The 17,555-nt window shown below is 39.7% G+C and overlaps 1 protein-coding gene across 1 annotated transcript in view; it reads left to right on the plus strand.

Annotated features, from left to right (window-relative positions):
• Window positions 1-17,555, plus strand: part of KCNH8 (potassium voltage-gated channel subfamily H member 8) — a 202,496-nt gene that overhangs the window by 150,432 nt on the left and 34,509 nt on the right. The window contains exons 9-11 of the mRNA XM_040965251.1: window positions 4,327-4,526; window positions 6,332-6,581; window positions 11,201-11,415. Of these exons, the coding sequence (XP_040821185.1) occupies window positions 4,327-4,526; window positions 6,332-6,581; window positions 11,201-11,415 (665 nt within the window). The remainder of the gene's footprint in view (window positions 1-4,326; window positions 4,527-6,331; window positions 6,582-11,200; window positions 11,416-17,555) is intronic.

The raw sequence follows: 17,555 nt of genomic DNA on the forward strand, positions 1-17,555 counted from the left end.
TGACAGTCTAGATTGGCTCAAATGTGTGGGATGAGTTTTAACAACACCAAGCCACAAAAAGGCTATGTGCCAAACCAGGAAGTTCAAGAGCAGAGGGAGACGAGGGCCTGGAGGAGCTCTTGGAAAGCCGACTTCCTCAGATAGCATGCTGGGATTCGAGCAATGTTAGCAGCCTCTTGGCGAGTTGTAAAGCAGTAGCGAATAGAAATGCTCATTTGCTGAAGAGCTACCGTGTGCCAGATCCTTTGGAGGCAGTTTCATATTTCTATTGGACCCAAATGAGCTATGATGTTCACAAACTCAGCTGTTCTTAAATTGTTTTTGTACTACCATTTAAATGCATCATTTAGGAAATCTTTCTCATTCTTTTTTCTCTGTCATCAAAAACCTGACATAAATGTAACGGAAAGTGGAAAATTGCAAGGCAGTGAGGTGGTGGGAGAGAGGAGTGCAGTTAAGATTCCACAAAACATCCACTGTGATGTCCTTTTCTTATCAGATGAAAAGAGAATATATGAAGACTTCCAAGTCACTGCGGAATAGTTCAGCAGAGAAATAGGTAGTCACCCAAATTGCCCAGGGAAAAAGTTTTGCCTAAAATTCAAAGGAGAAATAAAAAGGGAAAGGAAAGGAGAAATGAAAAATGCAGGGGAAAGAAGAGAAAACCTAGCAATCTTATAGAAGTGCTTCCTTCAGTTGCCTTTTATTTAATTTCTTCCCAAATGTTGAGATTTCTTCAAAGACCTGATACTGAGATGGGATTTTATAAAATACATTTTATGCAAAACTCCCGCATAAAGAGCCTCCCACACACTCAGAAGTTCTAGCACTAAGGAATTTCATACATCAGATTTGCAAGGAGTAAAGGAACAGGGAGTTATAGTTTCAAAACTGACCTGGATATAGAAATTCTTGAGTCAAACTTTCCTAACACACGGAACGATTTGGTCTGACAGTCTCACATGCTCTACCAGGATGAGATGGCAACTGGTGAGAGAGAGGAATGACTTTGGGAAAAACAATGAGCACAGAGTTTTTCTTTTTTGACTCTTTAAATTAGAAGTAATTTCCTATGCCATGAGACTTCGAAATTATAATGACCATTTGTAGGCTGGTACTTTCCAACAATAGTTGTGAATGCTATAATTAATCCAGTAATTCATTTTATTGATAATGTACAATTAGCACGCTAAATGATCTGAAGAAGTTAACTTCTCTTACTTTAAGTGCTTTACACATTATAATTAAGGAAAGCAAAGTTAAAATCATACACGTAATTAAAGGAGAGCACTATTAAATGCAATAAAAGTGTTCTCTGTAACCAATTTAATCTCCATTAAAAAAACCTATTACATATCAATCATGATGGAAGGGCTCTGAAACACCCCATGAGCGTGTTAGCAGAGCATGGACTCAGGATATAATTTTTCTGATTGGAACAAAATCAGCTCTTTTATTTGATGAGTATTTATCATCAATAGAAAGCTTCCAATTAAAATATTTGTGACATTAAAATATTTTGGCATTAAAATTGTGACATTAAATCTACACAAAAGAATAAACACCTGTTTAGAATCTAAAACAAAGTATTCAATATAAAATTGCTATATGATATACCATTTTCTAGGGAATTTGCTTTTTTACCTGTTGAAAGCATTTCACTCTTAATCATTTAGAAGCAAGACATTGTTGCAAGGACTTAATAGCCATTTTTTTTTTAATTTCTTTCATTGGGAAATGATTTCCACCAAAAGCACTCATATCTATTCAAAAGATTGACCTATGGAACTTTGTCATAAAATGATAAGACAAATGTACTATAAAAAATTAGGAAAACAAAAAGATTGCAGGAAAATCTTAAATCTGGGTCACACTCTCCATTTGCTTGCTCACCATTCATTACAGCACTTTACACTCTAATGTGGAAAAATAACATGAATTGAGCCAAAACATGAACCAAGTTTTCATACATATACTGAGCACTTTTTGAAATGTATATTACATATCTATTTATTATATGTTCTATACTATGTACACACACATTATATATATATATCTAAGTCTCCACATAACCTTGTCAGCAAGGTACCATAACTTACTGTTCCTTAACATATAAAGAAAATGTGTCCGAGCCGGGGAACTATGTAAGTTACCGAATTCACACAATTAGGAAATGGCAAATCAAATATTCACATACAGGTCTGTCTGAAAGACATATTTTCTCTGTAATATCTCTGGCTCCTACAGGTAGACCTGCCTAGCCTTGTTTGCATAAAGTCTGTGATGACGAAACGTCTTTATGAGCCAGTGCTGGCGTGTGGCCAGACTGCATCACAGATGCCAACCTCCAATCCAGCTGCTTGATAATGCAATCCAAGATGACCCAGATGTTTGGACCACTGTCACCCATGTGGGATACCCGGATGATTCTCCTAGTTTCTGGATTTTGCCTAGCACATCGCTGGCTGTTGTGGCCACATGGAGAATGCAACAGCAAAATGAAAAAAAATCTCCATGTGTACCTCTCTATCTGTATACTTTTAGAATAAATAAATTTTAAAAAAACTAAAAAGAAATTTTCAGGCCAACTGGCAACAATTCCATACAAGATAATACTATACAAACCCTGAAAAGAATTTTGTTGTTAAATTAGAATAAAATAAGCATGTCAGTGGTTGGTAGTTTTAGTTAAAGGTCAGGGGAGGACGGAGTTACTCTGGGAGTGTTTCAAAGAATTCAGATCTAATAATGTGTTTGTAGTAACGTACTGATTTTCATGCTAGTAACCTCTGAACTTTCTCCTTTGTCATCAAGATTTTGATACAGGGATATTTTAATAGATACAGACAAACCCCTAAATTTTTAGTCTTTATTTTAACCAAAAATACTGGGAACAGATTTGTTGAACCCATTCCTATGCTCCTTTTCTTATTACCAATCCTTCCCCAGGATGGGGATCAGGGCTGAATTCTGGTATCACTTAAAGTTGATCCGCCCACTTGATTCTCATACGTCGCTCAGGAATGATACTACTGAGTCCAGGGTTTCTTTGGAGAATTCTTGGTAGACTGCAAAGTCCATTTCATCTCCCTTATGCTAGTAATTCCTGATTGCAAAAGCCTGTCACATTTTCTACTTCCAGATGCCCAGCTACTCCCCAAAGGGGGTGACTTCCGGAGCGTGAGGTGCATGCTCCTGCCATGATTTTCTCCAAAAAGAAAATCCATGCTGTAAATCCACGACAATGTGTTGGCAGTTGCAGGTGGAATCTCTGTGAGCCCATGAGAATTTAATATTCTTTCATAAATTTTACTAAAATAAGAGCATCTAAGCGTGAAGCATGTTGATATTGTTAGGGGGACAACAATGACCCTAAACAAAATGTTTTTCTCTGCAATTTTTCTGGAATGGTCTGATTTTCTACTGCCTTCCTTAAAATTCTAGTGATATACATTGCTCGATTACATTGCTAACAATTTTTTCAATAGTATCAATACAGATGTGTTATATCTAATCATTTTAAATGTTTTTGTGGTAGGATGAGACTGAAGTTCTGACAAAGGATAGCCAATTGTAATAGCCTTTTAAAAAAATGATGTTATTTTGCTCTAACTGTAGCTTATTCTGTCAGACTATGAAGCTATTTTATCATGACTAATACATTACACATGATTACTTAAGCAATATAGGCGAGAATAGGATTCCAATTAAATGTTTATAGCCAGAATCGTAGTTAACAGATTAAATGGGAACCAACAGGACCTATTTTTACCTATTACTGAGTTTGTTAGTTTAATCGGAGAGGCTGAAAAACAGAGACAAAAAGAACAAGAGAGAGAGATCAAGTCATCCCACTGGTTCACTTCCCAGATGCTCATGACCAGGGCTAGAGTGGACCAGCTGGGATCTTCAAGCTCCGTCAGGATTCCCCACATGGGTGGAGGGTCCTGATCACTTCAGGTTCTCAGCGTGCTCATTAACAAAAACTAAACTTAGGAATAGGGCTCATTTTGGAACTGAGGTTCACGGAGATGGAACATGACCATTCTGACAAGCAGCTGGAATATGAATCTAACTGTCCACCTCCTTACTGAGTATTTAAAAAAAACTGTTTTTTTTTAGGCTCTGGCCAGGTTATGTTGAATTCAAATGACTGCTTTAGGAGGTATTCCATAACAAACTGACTACTCCGAAACGGCCATATCATTGTGGCCAAGTAGGCCTGGCTTGATTCTCACCTTGTTTTCTCGGACTATGCATTTACGTTTAACTATAAGTCCCCCTCTCATATTTCTCTTCCATTCTATGCCGTGATGTTCTGCACAGCCCTGATGCACGCCTTGGTGTTTGGAAATGTGACAGCCATAATACAGAGGATGTACTCCAGGTGGTCTCTCTACCACACCAGAACGAAGGATCTCAAGGACTTCATCCGTGTCCACCACCTGCCACAGCAGCTCAAACAGAGGATGCTCGAGTATTTCCAGACCACCTGGTCTGTCAACAATGGGATAGATTCAAACGAGGTAATTCTTCTATTACTGATGTTTCGGGGCAGAAGACACCCATTCTGTAGGTATCAGAACTAGGGGCCACTTTTACCAACTTCTTTTTTTCATTATTTTTTATATCCCCTAGGAAACCCAGTCCATCTTTCTTATTTGCTTTGTTTTCACAATACTCTGGTTTGAATGATATTTTTGCATTACTCTGCTGCTTAAATAGGTCAGGTGGATTTATTTCCAATCTTATTGTACCCTTTGAAAGTAAATCATTTGAATGCCAGTTTAATGGTACAATTTTGGATGAATCAAGGTAAATCTGTCTTTTGAAGTTGACAATTGAAATCTAAAAATCTTTTCTGGGCCCAGCGCAATAGAGTAGCATTTAAGGTCCTTGCCTTGAACGCGCCGGGATCCCATATAGCTGCAGGTTCTAATCCCGACAGCTCCACTTCCCATCCAGCTCCCTGCTTGTGGCCCGGGAAAGCAGTCCAGGATGGCCCAAAGCTTTGAGACCCTGCACCCATGTGGGAGACCCAGAAAGAAGTTCCTGGCTCCTGGCTTCGGATCAGCATAGCACTGGCCATTGTGGGTCACTTGGGGAGTGAATCATCGGATGGAAGATCTGCCCCTGTCTCTCCTCTGTATATCTGACTTTGTAAAAAGTAAAATAAATCTTCTTTAAAAATCCACCCTGACATCAGTCTGAAAATACACTGGCAGTTGCAGTCGTTTGGTCAGATCTGTCCCCTGCCCTATCTCATACACAAACCAATGAATGCTGTGGCGCAGCCTAACCCTGCCCACCACACACTCTGCTCTTATGTACACTAACAGGAACTGCAGCCGAGTTATACTGACCCCCGATAACCTCCACTATGCTGGCCCGAGGCCCGATTTCTGTGCATTCCAGTACGTATATCCCACATCCCATTCTTGTACGCATCAATTGGTGCTGCAGTCTAGCCCAGCCCACCCTCATGCTGGTGGGTGCCCTGGTTCTCGTGCTCAGCATTGGGTGTTGCAGTCCATCAGATAGGTGCCCAGTTTTCCTATTGGGCCCACTCCCAGTCCCAGATTTTGCACTTCCTAGGTGGTTCTATGGTCTAGTCTGACAGGACTTATCCCCAGTCCCTGTACTTGCCAGCAGCAGCAGTGACTCTGCAGGTGAGCCCCTATAGCTCCCTTCCTCTCTTCATACAACCCCGGGTCTTATGTATGCTCTTTGGAGCTGCGACCCAGGCCTGGCATTACTCATCTCACTTCGGCATCCACCAACGGGTGCCACAGGCTGGCTTGGCCTGACTTGCCCCTAGTCCAGCCCAAATGTGAACTGGCTAGTGTTGTGGCCTGACCTGTTCTGGTTCTCACATCTGCCAATGGGTGCTAGGAACTGGCCCAGCCTGTCCTGCCCCAGAACTGATCCATACATATGCCAGCTGTTACTGTAACCTGGCTTGGTCTAGGCTTCTCCCAGCCTTGGTTCTTGTGCTCACCTGAAGGAGCTACAAAACTGACAAAGGAGTTCTCCAAGCTCCCCACATCACCTCCCAGCGGCAGATCTAGTTCCCTATCTTCTGTACCAAGTTGGAGTGTTTGAGAAGCAACTGAATGAGATTTTCTTTTGGTTTTACTTTTATTTTATTCCAAAGTCCTTTATAAATCTGTTGTATTGCTGCAGACTTATCAATTGATTACTCAGTAGGAAAAAAAAATATCACTGAAAAATCCCATCAGCGTTCCACTTTGTCATCCCTGTTGTGTTGTGAGGCCAATCATTTTGACTACACTTCTCTCAGCATGACCTGCCCCTTCGTCTTCCCCGACAGCTTCTCAAAGACTTTCCTGATGAACTGCGCTCTGACATCACCATGCACCTGAACAAGGAGATCTTGCAGCTGTCCCTTTTCGAGTGTGCCAGCCGGGGTTGCCTTAGGTCTCTGTCTCTGCACATCAAAACCTCCTTCTGCGCCCCAGGGGAGTATCTGCTGCGCCAAGGGGATGCATTGCAGGCCATCTACTTCGTATGCTCTGGCTCCATGGAAGTTCTGAAAGACAGCATGGTGCTGGCAATTCTTGGTAAGTTTGAGTTGAGGTTTCTGTGAAGTTTTACACTAGAGCATGTAATGTGGGCTCTGGGCATTATGTTTCATTTGGGTTTAATTTGCTATTTATATTCCACATGTTGTTTCATTCTTGTAAACTCTCCAATGGCGTATTATCCCCAATTTGTAAGGGAATACTAGCAGCTTATTGATGAGCCCAAATCACTTAGTAAGAAAATGAACTTTATTCTTCCTAATTTCTTATTCCTACAACTAAATGATTAATTATGATGTATGCTATCTCCTTGTGAAATAGATGCCCCATTTTATTTATTTTTTTTAAGATTTATTTTTATTATTTTTTCATTGGAAAGGCGGATATACAGAGAGGAGAGACAGAGAGGAAGATCTTCCGTCCCATGATTCACTCCCCAAGTGAGCACAACGGGCCGATACTATGCCGATCCGAAGCCAGGAGCCTCTTGCGGGTCTCCCACACGGGTGCAGGTTCCCAAAGCTTTGGGCCGTCCTCGACTGCTTTCCCAGGCCACAGGCAGGGAGCTGGAAGGGAAGCGGGGCTGCCGGGATTAGAACCGGTGCCCATATGGGATCCCGGGGTGTGCAAGGCAAGGACCTTTAACCACTTGCGCCACCGCACCGGGCCCAAGATGCCCCGTTTTAAAAGGAAATATCCCTGCTTTTGTGGAGAATAAAAATCAAAGGACAAAAAGTTTTATCTATGCTAGAAATAGAGCAAAAACAAGAATGCTTTCAGAATAAACTCACACAGCTGTTACTAACCCAACACTGTCTAGGTGACTGTATCTACTTCTTGTTTCCACAAAGAAAACCCTGAAGGATGCTTGGCAACAATTTTATGCCACACAGTTAATGTAAAATGTTATGACATTTTAGTTTTAATTGAAGGGTTTGGGGCATCTGACAAAAGCACATACAGCTGAGGCAGGAAAATTCTCTCAACTTCGTTGGGCTGCTTTTAAACCTTTTATTAATGTAATAGATTCATGCATTCCATAGCTCCAAGAAGACAATCATACTCCCCTTGCATCAGAAACTTCTCAATTGTTTTATTACTCAGCTAATAATTACTGAGGATCTTGGAGAGATTAGGAATGGTTTAAACACTGAGAATGTAGCAGGAAAGGGAAAAAATTAAACTGAAATGAAGAAGTTTGATGGGGCATATCAAGACAGCAGCAGGGGTGCATCCATAATCTGATTTGAAGAACAACAATACAGCAGCATTCAGAATTTGTGTTAATCAAAAGAAGTTAATGCAGTACTTTGTCCTTAAGATTTTTTCTCCGAATGTGATATATGTAAACAGTACTGCTTGCAAACCATTTTTACAGACAGAGCCTCTTGCATGCCCTCTCAGCACAGACAGACAGAAGATAGGTCTGGGATGTTTTCTGGTGGCTTCACACACATAAAAACAAAATAGAACAAGCATTATGTCATTTTAAAATAGATGTAATGTGGTTTTCTCTCCCACGTTGTGATGCATTTTCAGGTTTTGTGACAAGCAGTGGTTTTAGGAATGGAGTATGAAAGCCTTATCCAGGATCCCAAAAGGAAAAGGTTACTGACTTCTCTAACTGCCACTGCTTGTAAAACGCAATTCGGTTGGATTTTTTGGTTCTTAAAAAGCACCTACTAACAGATGAAAAGTTCGGCTCATCGCCTTTTGCACCTAGAACCCAATTTCCCCCATACATTTGATTTCTGTGACTAACATTTTCACATTTTTTCTTCTACTACGTATATATAAGCATTTTATATGCCACTTAACTATTCTGTACCCCGGGATGTGGTATTGGGACTAAGTCCAAATGCAAGACAGCAAATCACTAACATTCTCTTTGTTGTCAGTGTTATCTCAATAGAGATATTTTACTTCCTCCATGGTGATGTTGTTTTAAAGGCTAACTGAAATCCATGGTGACTTTGATGCATTTGAACATACAGCTTCACATTTGATACGTAGATATTTATAAATGTTCTCTGCCAATGAAATAAATCGATGTATAATGCTATAAAGAAGTGTCAAACAGCTGCCAAAGCATCAACTAATAAAAGTAACTGTCTGCCCTTTCAATACATGCAGATGTTTAATAGGATACCTTGACATGCCTTAGAGGTAGGAATGAATGTTACGGGGATAAAATTTGTTAGCCTTGTACATCTTTGTTTTACGTCCATCTTTCTGTTGTCCCCACACACTTGGTCCTAGTTGTTTTACAAGCATGAATAAAGACACCCTTCACAGAGCCTTTATCTTACTAATGATAACCACGCACATCTAACCTGGAGTTTTAGAGATGCATCCTTCGCCTTTCCCCCTGCCCTCAGTGAACAATAACTGACCAGCAGAAATCAATAGTATAGTTGTGGAAAAAAATAAACGGCCATGGAGTTTTTCACTTCTAGAAATAAGGATACTGAGATCCAGATTGGGAAACTTAACTCTAGGCCATAAATGTAGACACTGAGAAATCCACAAGAGTAAAATTAGCGAGGGTGAGAAGCACGTTGGTATTTACAGTATCTGCTTGCCAGAGCTGCAGACTAAGTCAGCACACACAATGTTTCACAAATGTTCAGTGAATGACTAAATAAACTGAAATTCTTTCTAGGGTGCCAAGTTTGGCAAGGTATTGATGCTAATTTTAAAGCTATGTTATTGTCACTGAAAGCTATTCCAAGTTCCGACTGTGTGGCATAGCATATTATGCATTTGTTTGCATCACTCACAGAACATACTTAAGCACTGGTTCTAGACCTGGTTGCTTTGCTTCTGATCCAGCTGCCTCCTAATGTGCCTGGGAAGGTGGCAGGCGATGGCCTGACTCAGCCCCAACCCTTGCAGCCATTTAGACAATGAATCAGTGAACAGACCATCTCTTTAGCTTTCCTTTAAACCAGCCTTTCAATACGTAAAATAATATTTTAAAGTGAATGAAATTGCTACTCTTTGTTTTTGAAATTGTATTTTTTATTTGAAAGGAAGATTTTACAGCTGGCAGGAAAGACAAAGACGGAGAGAGAAAAGTCTCACACCCACTGGCTTACTCCCCAAAAGGCTGCAACACTCAGAACTGAGCCAATCAGGGGCTAGGAGTTTCTTCTGCGGCGCGCACATGGTGCAGGGGCCCAAGGACTTGAACAATCTGCTTTCTTCCCAGACCACAAAAGCATGGGGCTGGATCAGATGGGAGCAGTCAGACTTGCACTAGTGCCCATATGGGATGCCAGCACTGGCAGGTGGAAGATTAGCATGCCATGCCATTGTACGAGCCCCTGAACTGCTTTTCTTATCTTTCACATGCTTCCTGGATCAATTAATGACTGTGACTATATAGTTTATAGACACCCTTCACAGAGTCTTTAGCTTATTAATGATAACTAAACACATCTAACCTGCAGTCTATATAGATAGACTATATATATATAGGAAAAAAGCTGACATATCCAAATCGATATAGATATAATCTATAGATTTTGATATAGATTAATATAATCTATAATATAGATATAATCTCCAAAGATTTGGATATGCCAGCTTTTTTGCTAGCACTTTAGTTATAAAGTTAATTTGAATAAAATTGTCCAGTATGTCCTGGTCAGCAAACTAGTTCTAAAACAGGGGAATTATAGCCTAAAACTGAAAATCAGAAACAGTGTAGACCAAAATAAAGCAAGGAGAGCTAGAAGTGTGAGAAACACAGAGGAAGTACAGTACTGTCCGAAGTGAGGATTTCTTTGTCTTCCTTTATTCGTTTTCCTGTTCTGGTGAAGAAAATGAACTTTTCACAATGTCACAGACCAGTAGCACTGTGGGTTTTGGTTTATATTTTCTGTAGTAGATTCACTGAGCCTAATGTCCAGCAATGACCCCTTCCTCCCCAAATTTACGCAATGATTAAAACAGGGCTCCTCCTCCCACCTTACCTTGCTGTCCTGTGAATAGGATCAGAGGTTAAGTGAAAGAACTGATTATGTTTGCAAGGTTAGAGCATACTTAGATTATTGTTCAACATGTCAGAAGCAAAATGATTAGGATGGCTCTTGATGGTTAGAGAGAAAAAATTATTTACCTCAGAGATGAGTCAGAGATCATTTAATTCAGAAGCACAGAACCCTTTTCCCTCAAAAAAAATTTTTAAGATATTATTTCTTTTGAGTGATTAAGGCAATTACAACAACAAAAATATCTATTGGATTTTACAAGGCAGTTTACCAAATCCAGCAAGGAACCTGTCTGGAGACCACCTCTACTCCTAGCCCTTGGGGCTCCTGGCCTGGTCCTCTCCGTGAATGCTCTTGACCAGGGTCAGTGTCGAAGGGATCCGTGATCACCTCTGAAGATGCTGCGGGTTGCCTCAACTGGGAGAAGGAAAACAAGATGCTACTACACTCTTTGTACTGACAATCCATTCAGCCACCTTCCTGAAGGAAACTGCTGAACCCCACATTTCACTACTGCCAAAGTTGAAAACCTCCCCACAAAATAGCGGTTCTTTATGTCTTTTCAAAGTAACCTCAGGAAAATGAAGACCTTAAGCCCAAGGAAGTTACCAATCTCAAGCTTGGTTTTCTTTAAAATGCTCTGTCCTTTTATGCTGTTTCTAGGGAAGGGGGACTTAATTGGAGCCAATTTATCAATTAAGGACCAAGTGATCAAGACCAACGCAGATGTAAAAGCGTTAACCTACTGTGATCTTCAGTGCATCATCCTCAAAGGGCTCTTTGAAGTGCTCGACCTTTATCCAGAATACGCTCACAAATTCGTGGAAGACATCCAGCACGACCTCACGTATAACCTCCGGGAAGGTCATGAGAGTGATGTAAGTGTCATTTCTAATTAGTGTGGAGACCTGAGAACACAGACGCTGCAGATGATCTTAACAGTAAATGCATATAGCGTGATTTCACTTCACACTTCTTGGAGATGGGCATTCCTAATGCAAGTTAAGATGCTGCTGGGAAAGCCTTCATCCTATATCCTAGCCCCCCTGATTTAAGTCTCAGCTACTGTGTTTCAATCCAACGTCCTGCCAATACACACACTGAGAGGCAACAGGTAACGGCTTAGGACTTGGGTGCCTGCCACCTACGTGAGACCTAGATGGAGTTCCTTGGTCCTACCGTAGCTTTTCCTGTTGTTGGATTTTGCAGACATTTGCAGAATAACCCTATGGAAGGATCATCTCTGTCCTTCTCTGTCATCCAAATAAAGAACGAAAATAAATATAAAGTCTATGAATATGCTCATCTAAGGTATGATTATTCAGCTACCAATAGAGTAATGACATAATTAACTAGAAGCCAAACCTAGGAAAAAATATTACTTATGGATGACTTTATGTAATTTAGTTACCCCCTGCCTATTTTGATGATTATAACTAGAGCTGATTTTAATGATTTGCCTAGAGATGTGTTATTGCTCTAAAATGTAATGATTTGCAGATAAAGTATATAATTCAGAGTTTGCAACTGAGAACTTACCCAATTTCTTAGCATGGACTTTAACAAAATGATTATTTTTAACCAAACAGTACACAAAGCAATCTATCAAATAATGACTAAATGTGCATAGAAGTGTTCAAGCCAAGGATTGTCATACTGAATGCATAATGAACACTTTACGAAATTATATATTTGCTACTTGTTTCAATTGTTATAAACAGCTTTCCTGTTAAAATATGTTCTATACTGCATCCTGTGATTAAGCTGATCGTGAACACAACTTCATTAGATGTATCAGAGAAATGGATAGTTTAATGAGACTGATTACTGAAAGCCAGGCCAAGCTGTGCACGTCACTGTAGAACAGTCAAAGCTTTGATCTGCTACTTCGTGCTTTGTCCCAGGTATTTTCAACCATTGATTTTTGGGGGAATTTTTAAGAAGAAATTGTATTTATTCTCATTTGAAATTAAGAGCGTAAGGTCGACAAACACAGAAACAGATCACCCAGCTGCTGATTCACTCCTGGAGTGATCACAGGCTGGAGTCGGGAGCCCTGCTCTCAATCCCCGTGTCCCATGGGAATGACCAGGACCCAAGCAAGTGCTTGAGCCACCACCTGCAAGAAGCTGCGGTTGAAAACAAAGGCAAGATTGGAACCAAAGTAATCTGTATGTGCTGTGGGTATCTTAACTGCTGCCTCTGATTTAGGGATTTGAGCAGCTATGGGTTTGACTTGTGTATAATGTACAAGGTATTTTTGTTAGTCATTCAGATTTTCCACTTCAAAATATTCAAGAATCAAATTGTACATTATTTCATCCCTGAGGATATTCAGCCACATTAAAACGTGAGCCAGATCTCATTGTGAAGCTCAGTAGCACCAGTTTTGCTTGTGGCTTTCTCTGTTGGTGACAAATAACAAAGAAGTTACCACCATTTATTGGCTACCTATTGCGTCCTCCATACTCCACCAACATAAAACATCTAAAGTATTACTACAAACCATTTTTTAAATATTTGTGACAAAAGTGATTGCAGACCGTTGTAAGCCTCTGGTTCCAGTTGGGATGGAGAGAAGCAGGGTGGGAGGGGAGATGATGCATACAAGCAGCTGACTAGGTCACAGAGTTCAAAGCCCGTGCTCCTTTTGGTAAATAGGTTGCCTCTTAAAATCACTTTCAGGTCTTTTATTCAGTAGATTGGGTTTTTAAACCACAGGTGTATTTTGTGCTCTCCATGGCAGCACAAAATGACTATATTTCAGGATAGAAGAGGACTTAGTGGATAGGAGCAATCAAGCAGAAGAAATGGGAAAAGACAGAAAATAGCCACTATTACTCAGCATGGAAACGTGAGAAATATTCAATCTCAATCTCTGGCTTCTTTTATCTAATACTCGGGTTTTAAAAATCTTTATCTTTTAAAGATGAGTTGCGATGTATGCAATGGTTTTAAAATCAAGTTATTTAGCACTTGCTTTCCTCACATACTTAGAGATCTCTGGTAAGAACATTTAAAATCTACTCTTTTAGAAATTTTCTCTTATTTTTAGTGTGGTACTATGTGATGTTTTGATTCATGTATACAAAATCATGTATGCATTTTGCATTATTCAAGAATTCTTTGATAAAAATTGTTTTATCTCTATCAATATCTATCATCTATTTATCTCTCATTCACTTTTTAAAGATTTATATAGTTTTAGACTTTTTTTGTAGTATTATCATTTTATGATCCAGTTCCATAGGCCTTAGAATTTCCCTGACCCTCACCCCACTGAGTTCCATATTATTACTATAGTTCTTCCTGAACAGTCATATGTCCATCGTTTCAGGCATGCACAATGGTAGAGAGTCCAGCATCCTATTGTCCAGATATAGTTAATAGTTTCTTTGGGAGTCCATCTTTGATTTGAAAGTAGAGATGCATACTGCATTGTATCCTCACATCTGGATAGTCTCCATTACACAGTTACTATACATACACTTAAATGAAAAGCCACAATACAAAATCAACAACATGAACAAAAATAGAAATTTACAATTCCATGAAGTTCAAGAGGGTTTAATAGTTCAACAGTTCTGAATTGCTGTCGATCCCATCACTCCAATAGCAATGAAATCTCTCCAGAATCCACTGGCTGTTATAGTCCCATCTGCCCAGCTACTCACTGCCAACATTTGGCTGGGGTAATTGACCAATACTCCAGTACCCACTGGGTTGTATAAAACAAGGGGCTGGAGACAGAACTGACCCAGCTTATTTATTCTTATGATAGCAGTTTCAAAACCTTCTCTGAATGCCACCGGTCCTAAGGAAACTGGAAGAATTGTTTTCTTTCACTAATGATGTGAGAAAACAAAAACAAAGACTTTATGCTAATCATGCTGTATGTTAATAATGGAACATTAAGAAAAAATTGGTATCATAATTTTGTTTACACATTTTTTATGAAAGACCATTCGTGCCTTTTCTTCTAAGGGTAATGTTTCTTTTGGCAGGCAGACTAAGGATGAGTAGCTCACTTTTATCCTATCAATGGGTCATTGCAAACTTTGCAAACTGTTTTTTTTCCTCTAGTCTTGAGCTATAACTTTTATTTCTAAACCAGTTTTCTGGAATCTGTTAAAACCTTCACCTGTTTATCAAGTCTCTTTCTCTTTGGCATTGTGTCAACCCCATCTTCCCCTGAAATCTCTTTTCTGCAATTTAGACTCCTAGCTACTCTTCCCATCAGAGTTTCTGAGAATACTACCTCCTGCATGTTCAAGTTAGGTGGCTAATATCTGGATTTCCCACAGGAGTGGCATGGGCCCAGGTACTTGGGCCTTCTTCCACTGCTTTTCCAAGAGCAGTAACAAGCAGCCGGATCCAGAGTGGAGCACCCAGGACTCAAACCAGTTCCCTTATGGAATGCTACACCACACCCGAGTTTCAGGATGTTTCTTCTTAGGGAGCTTAACACTATCATGTATCTTAGGGAGTTACCAGAAAATCTAGAAGGACAATCCATTTTGAAATAAAATAAAAACAAAACAAAAAAAAGCACTGTTAAGAAAGTCAAAATTCAGAAGCAATAGGAATGCAGCAATTATAACACCCAAAACCATGATGAATTATGTAACTCTAGAATGACAGCTTGTTTAATTCTTATAGGAAAACTAATTAAAATATACAAAATATTTTTACGTGTTTATTGAAAATGCTAGTCAGCCCTGTTTTGACTTCAGGATAATTATGTATTTCGTGAACTGTGCTTTCTGCATTTGACCTTTTTCTGTCTACTAGATGGCCTTGATAATGACATACATTGATTTATTAGCTATTTCTATTTATACAGATGAGAAATTTGGGAAACTCAATAAAACTTATTTAAATACAAATTTAGCTGCTTTTTTATACTTGTGAAGTTTAATTTGCTTTAATGTAAGAATCCTGAATTTGTGATAAATGAAGAATATCCACCTACACATACAAATCTTCTAGTTTTGTACAGAGCGGTCTTCCATCTGATGATTCATTATCCAGATGATCCCAAGAATTACACACCAAGAAAGAAAGAGATGGGGAGAGGGGAGAGAGAGAGAGAGAGAGACCTTCCAAAGCCTGGCTCACTCCTGTGGGAAATGCTATTTGAGCACCAGTTTCAATACGGGCTGCTCTGCTTACAATCCAGTTCTCTGATATTTTACCTGGGAAAGAAGTAGAAGATGGCGCAAGTACTCAATGCTCTGCCACCCACATGGGAGTCTTGGGTAGAGTTTCAGACTGCTGGCTTCTGCCTCATGTAGCCATGGCCACTTCTTGTCCTATGCAAATTGCTGCTCCTGTATAAACTGCCATCACTTCTCTTTGCTTGTCACGTTTGCTTTTATCTGTAGCATTCTTCAATTTTTAGTGGAACATGTGTACGCCTCAATTCCTTCTGTCTCCATCTCTCCCCTTTTTTCTGCATCATCTTCCTTCTCCCTCCTCCTCCTCCCTGGATACTTTACTAGATCACCAAACATTATAAGCCTCTTTGTGAGTCTAATAAAGACTGTGTACTTTTCTGGATTATATGCCACAGACTGTATAACAAAACACATTCCTTTATGTCATTAATCCATTTTCCTGAAGATGCACACACTGAAGTAAGTGCCTTATGCAGCAATCTGCATCTTTTGTTTTTTCTCAAAGATTTATCTATTTTTATTGAAAAGGCAGGTTTACAAAGGTAAGGAGATAAAGATCTTCCATCCACTGATTCACTCCCCAAATGGCTGCAATGGCCAGAGCTGAGCCTACCCAAAGCCAGGAGCTTCTTCCAGGTCTCCCATGTGCGTGCAGACTCCCAAGGCTTTGGACTATTCTCTGTTTTCTCAGGCCACAAGCAGGGAGTTGGAAGGAAGGTGGAGCAGCCAAAATATGAACCGGCACTGATACAGAATCCCAGTGCATGCAAGGCAAGGACACTAGGTTACTGTTTGGACACTAGGTTACTGTTCAGGGCCACACATACCATCTTGAGCAGTCTTTACAACAGCCATGCTGCCTGAATTGATATTTCACTATCTGCTCTGTGTGTGCTAATCCCTTATCAGGAGAAATCTGGTTTCTAATGAATGAGTAAACCTGCCCGGAAAAGCTGGGTAGATGGGGGTGGTGGGTGTAGGTTTTAAAACATACCTGTCAGACCATGCTGAATGAAAAGTAAATAAAGTTTCTTAGCCTCTTACCTTTGTGTCTTCAAGACTGCAGTAACAATGTTTGTATTGTATCATTCTTCAACTTAAAATCATTCAGCATTTTAAGCTCTCCGCTGGCTAATAAAATTGTGACCTCTTATTTTATTTAGTTATTTCTATTATGTTCCATAATGTTATTTTGTAGCTATGGGGATTCCCCCGTTCCACCATCCCTTCCCTCCCTCCTTATACTCTTCCTATCTATTTTTCTCCACATTTGTACAAGTCCTATGCTTTCCTATCCTGGATCACCTTTGAAAAAACACCTGATCCCATCTTGTGCCCAAATGCGTTCCTGTAAGCTGCCCTGCTTTGCCTTCCTTACTCTTGGATGGTGAGCTTTCACCTGTTTCTTATGCTGCAGGGCCTTAGCAGAATAACATCCCTGTGATAAAGCCTTTGTCTTATACTACATTCTATCCCCAGTGCCTAAGTAGACGCTACTACAGAAAACATTTCATATATATCCAAAGAACAAATGAATGAATATTAGCAATTTTACTTTGCATCCTGGAAACTATGAAAAAAAAAAAGGTGTTAAGAAACTGAGAAGATGGCAGCCAGCTTATATGGCCAGATAGTAGAGTCTGGATTGAAAATATAGGGGGATTTTAAATTATATCCCTTAGAAGTTAAAAAAAGGAAGTATCAACAGTTGGATGTGAAAGATAAAATTGAAAGCACAGCCAAATTGAGTAACAGCTTTTGTTCAGGAAAGGAGATTCTCAAAATTTGAAGAATTCAAGCTAAATAGCAGAAAAAATAGTTTGCAATAGGAGCAAGATAAT

Source organism: Ochotona curzoniae, unplaced genomic scaffold (assembly GCF_017591425.1).
Source record: "Ochotona curzoniae isolate NIBS_2020 unplaced genomic scaffold, NIBS_Ocur_1.0 contig_1302, whole genome shotgun sequence".
Lineage (NCBI taxonomy): Eukaryota > Metazoa > Chordata > Mammalia > Lagomorpha > Ochotonidae > Ochotona > Ochotona curzoniae.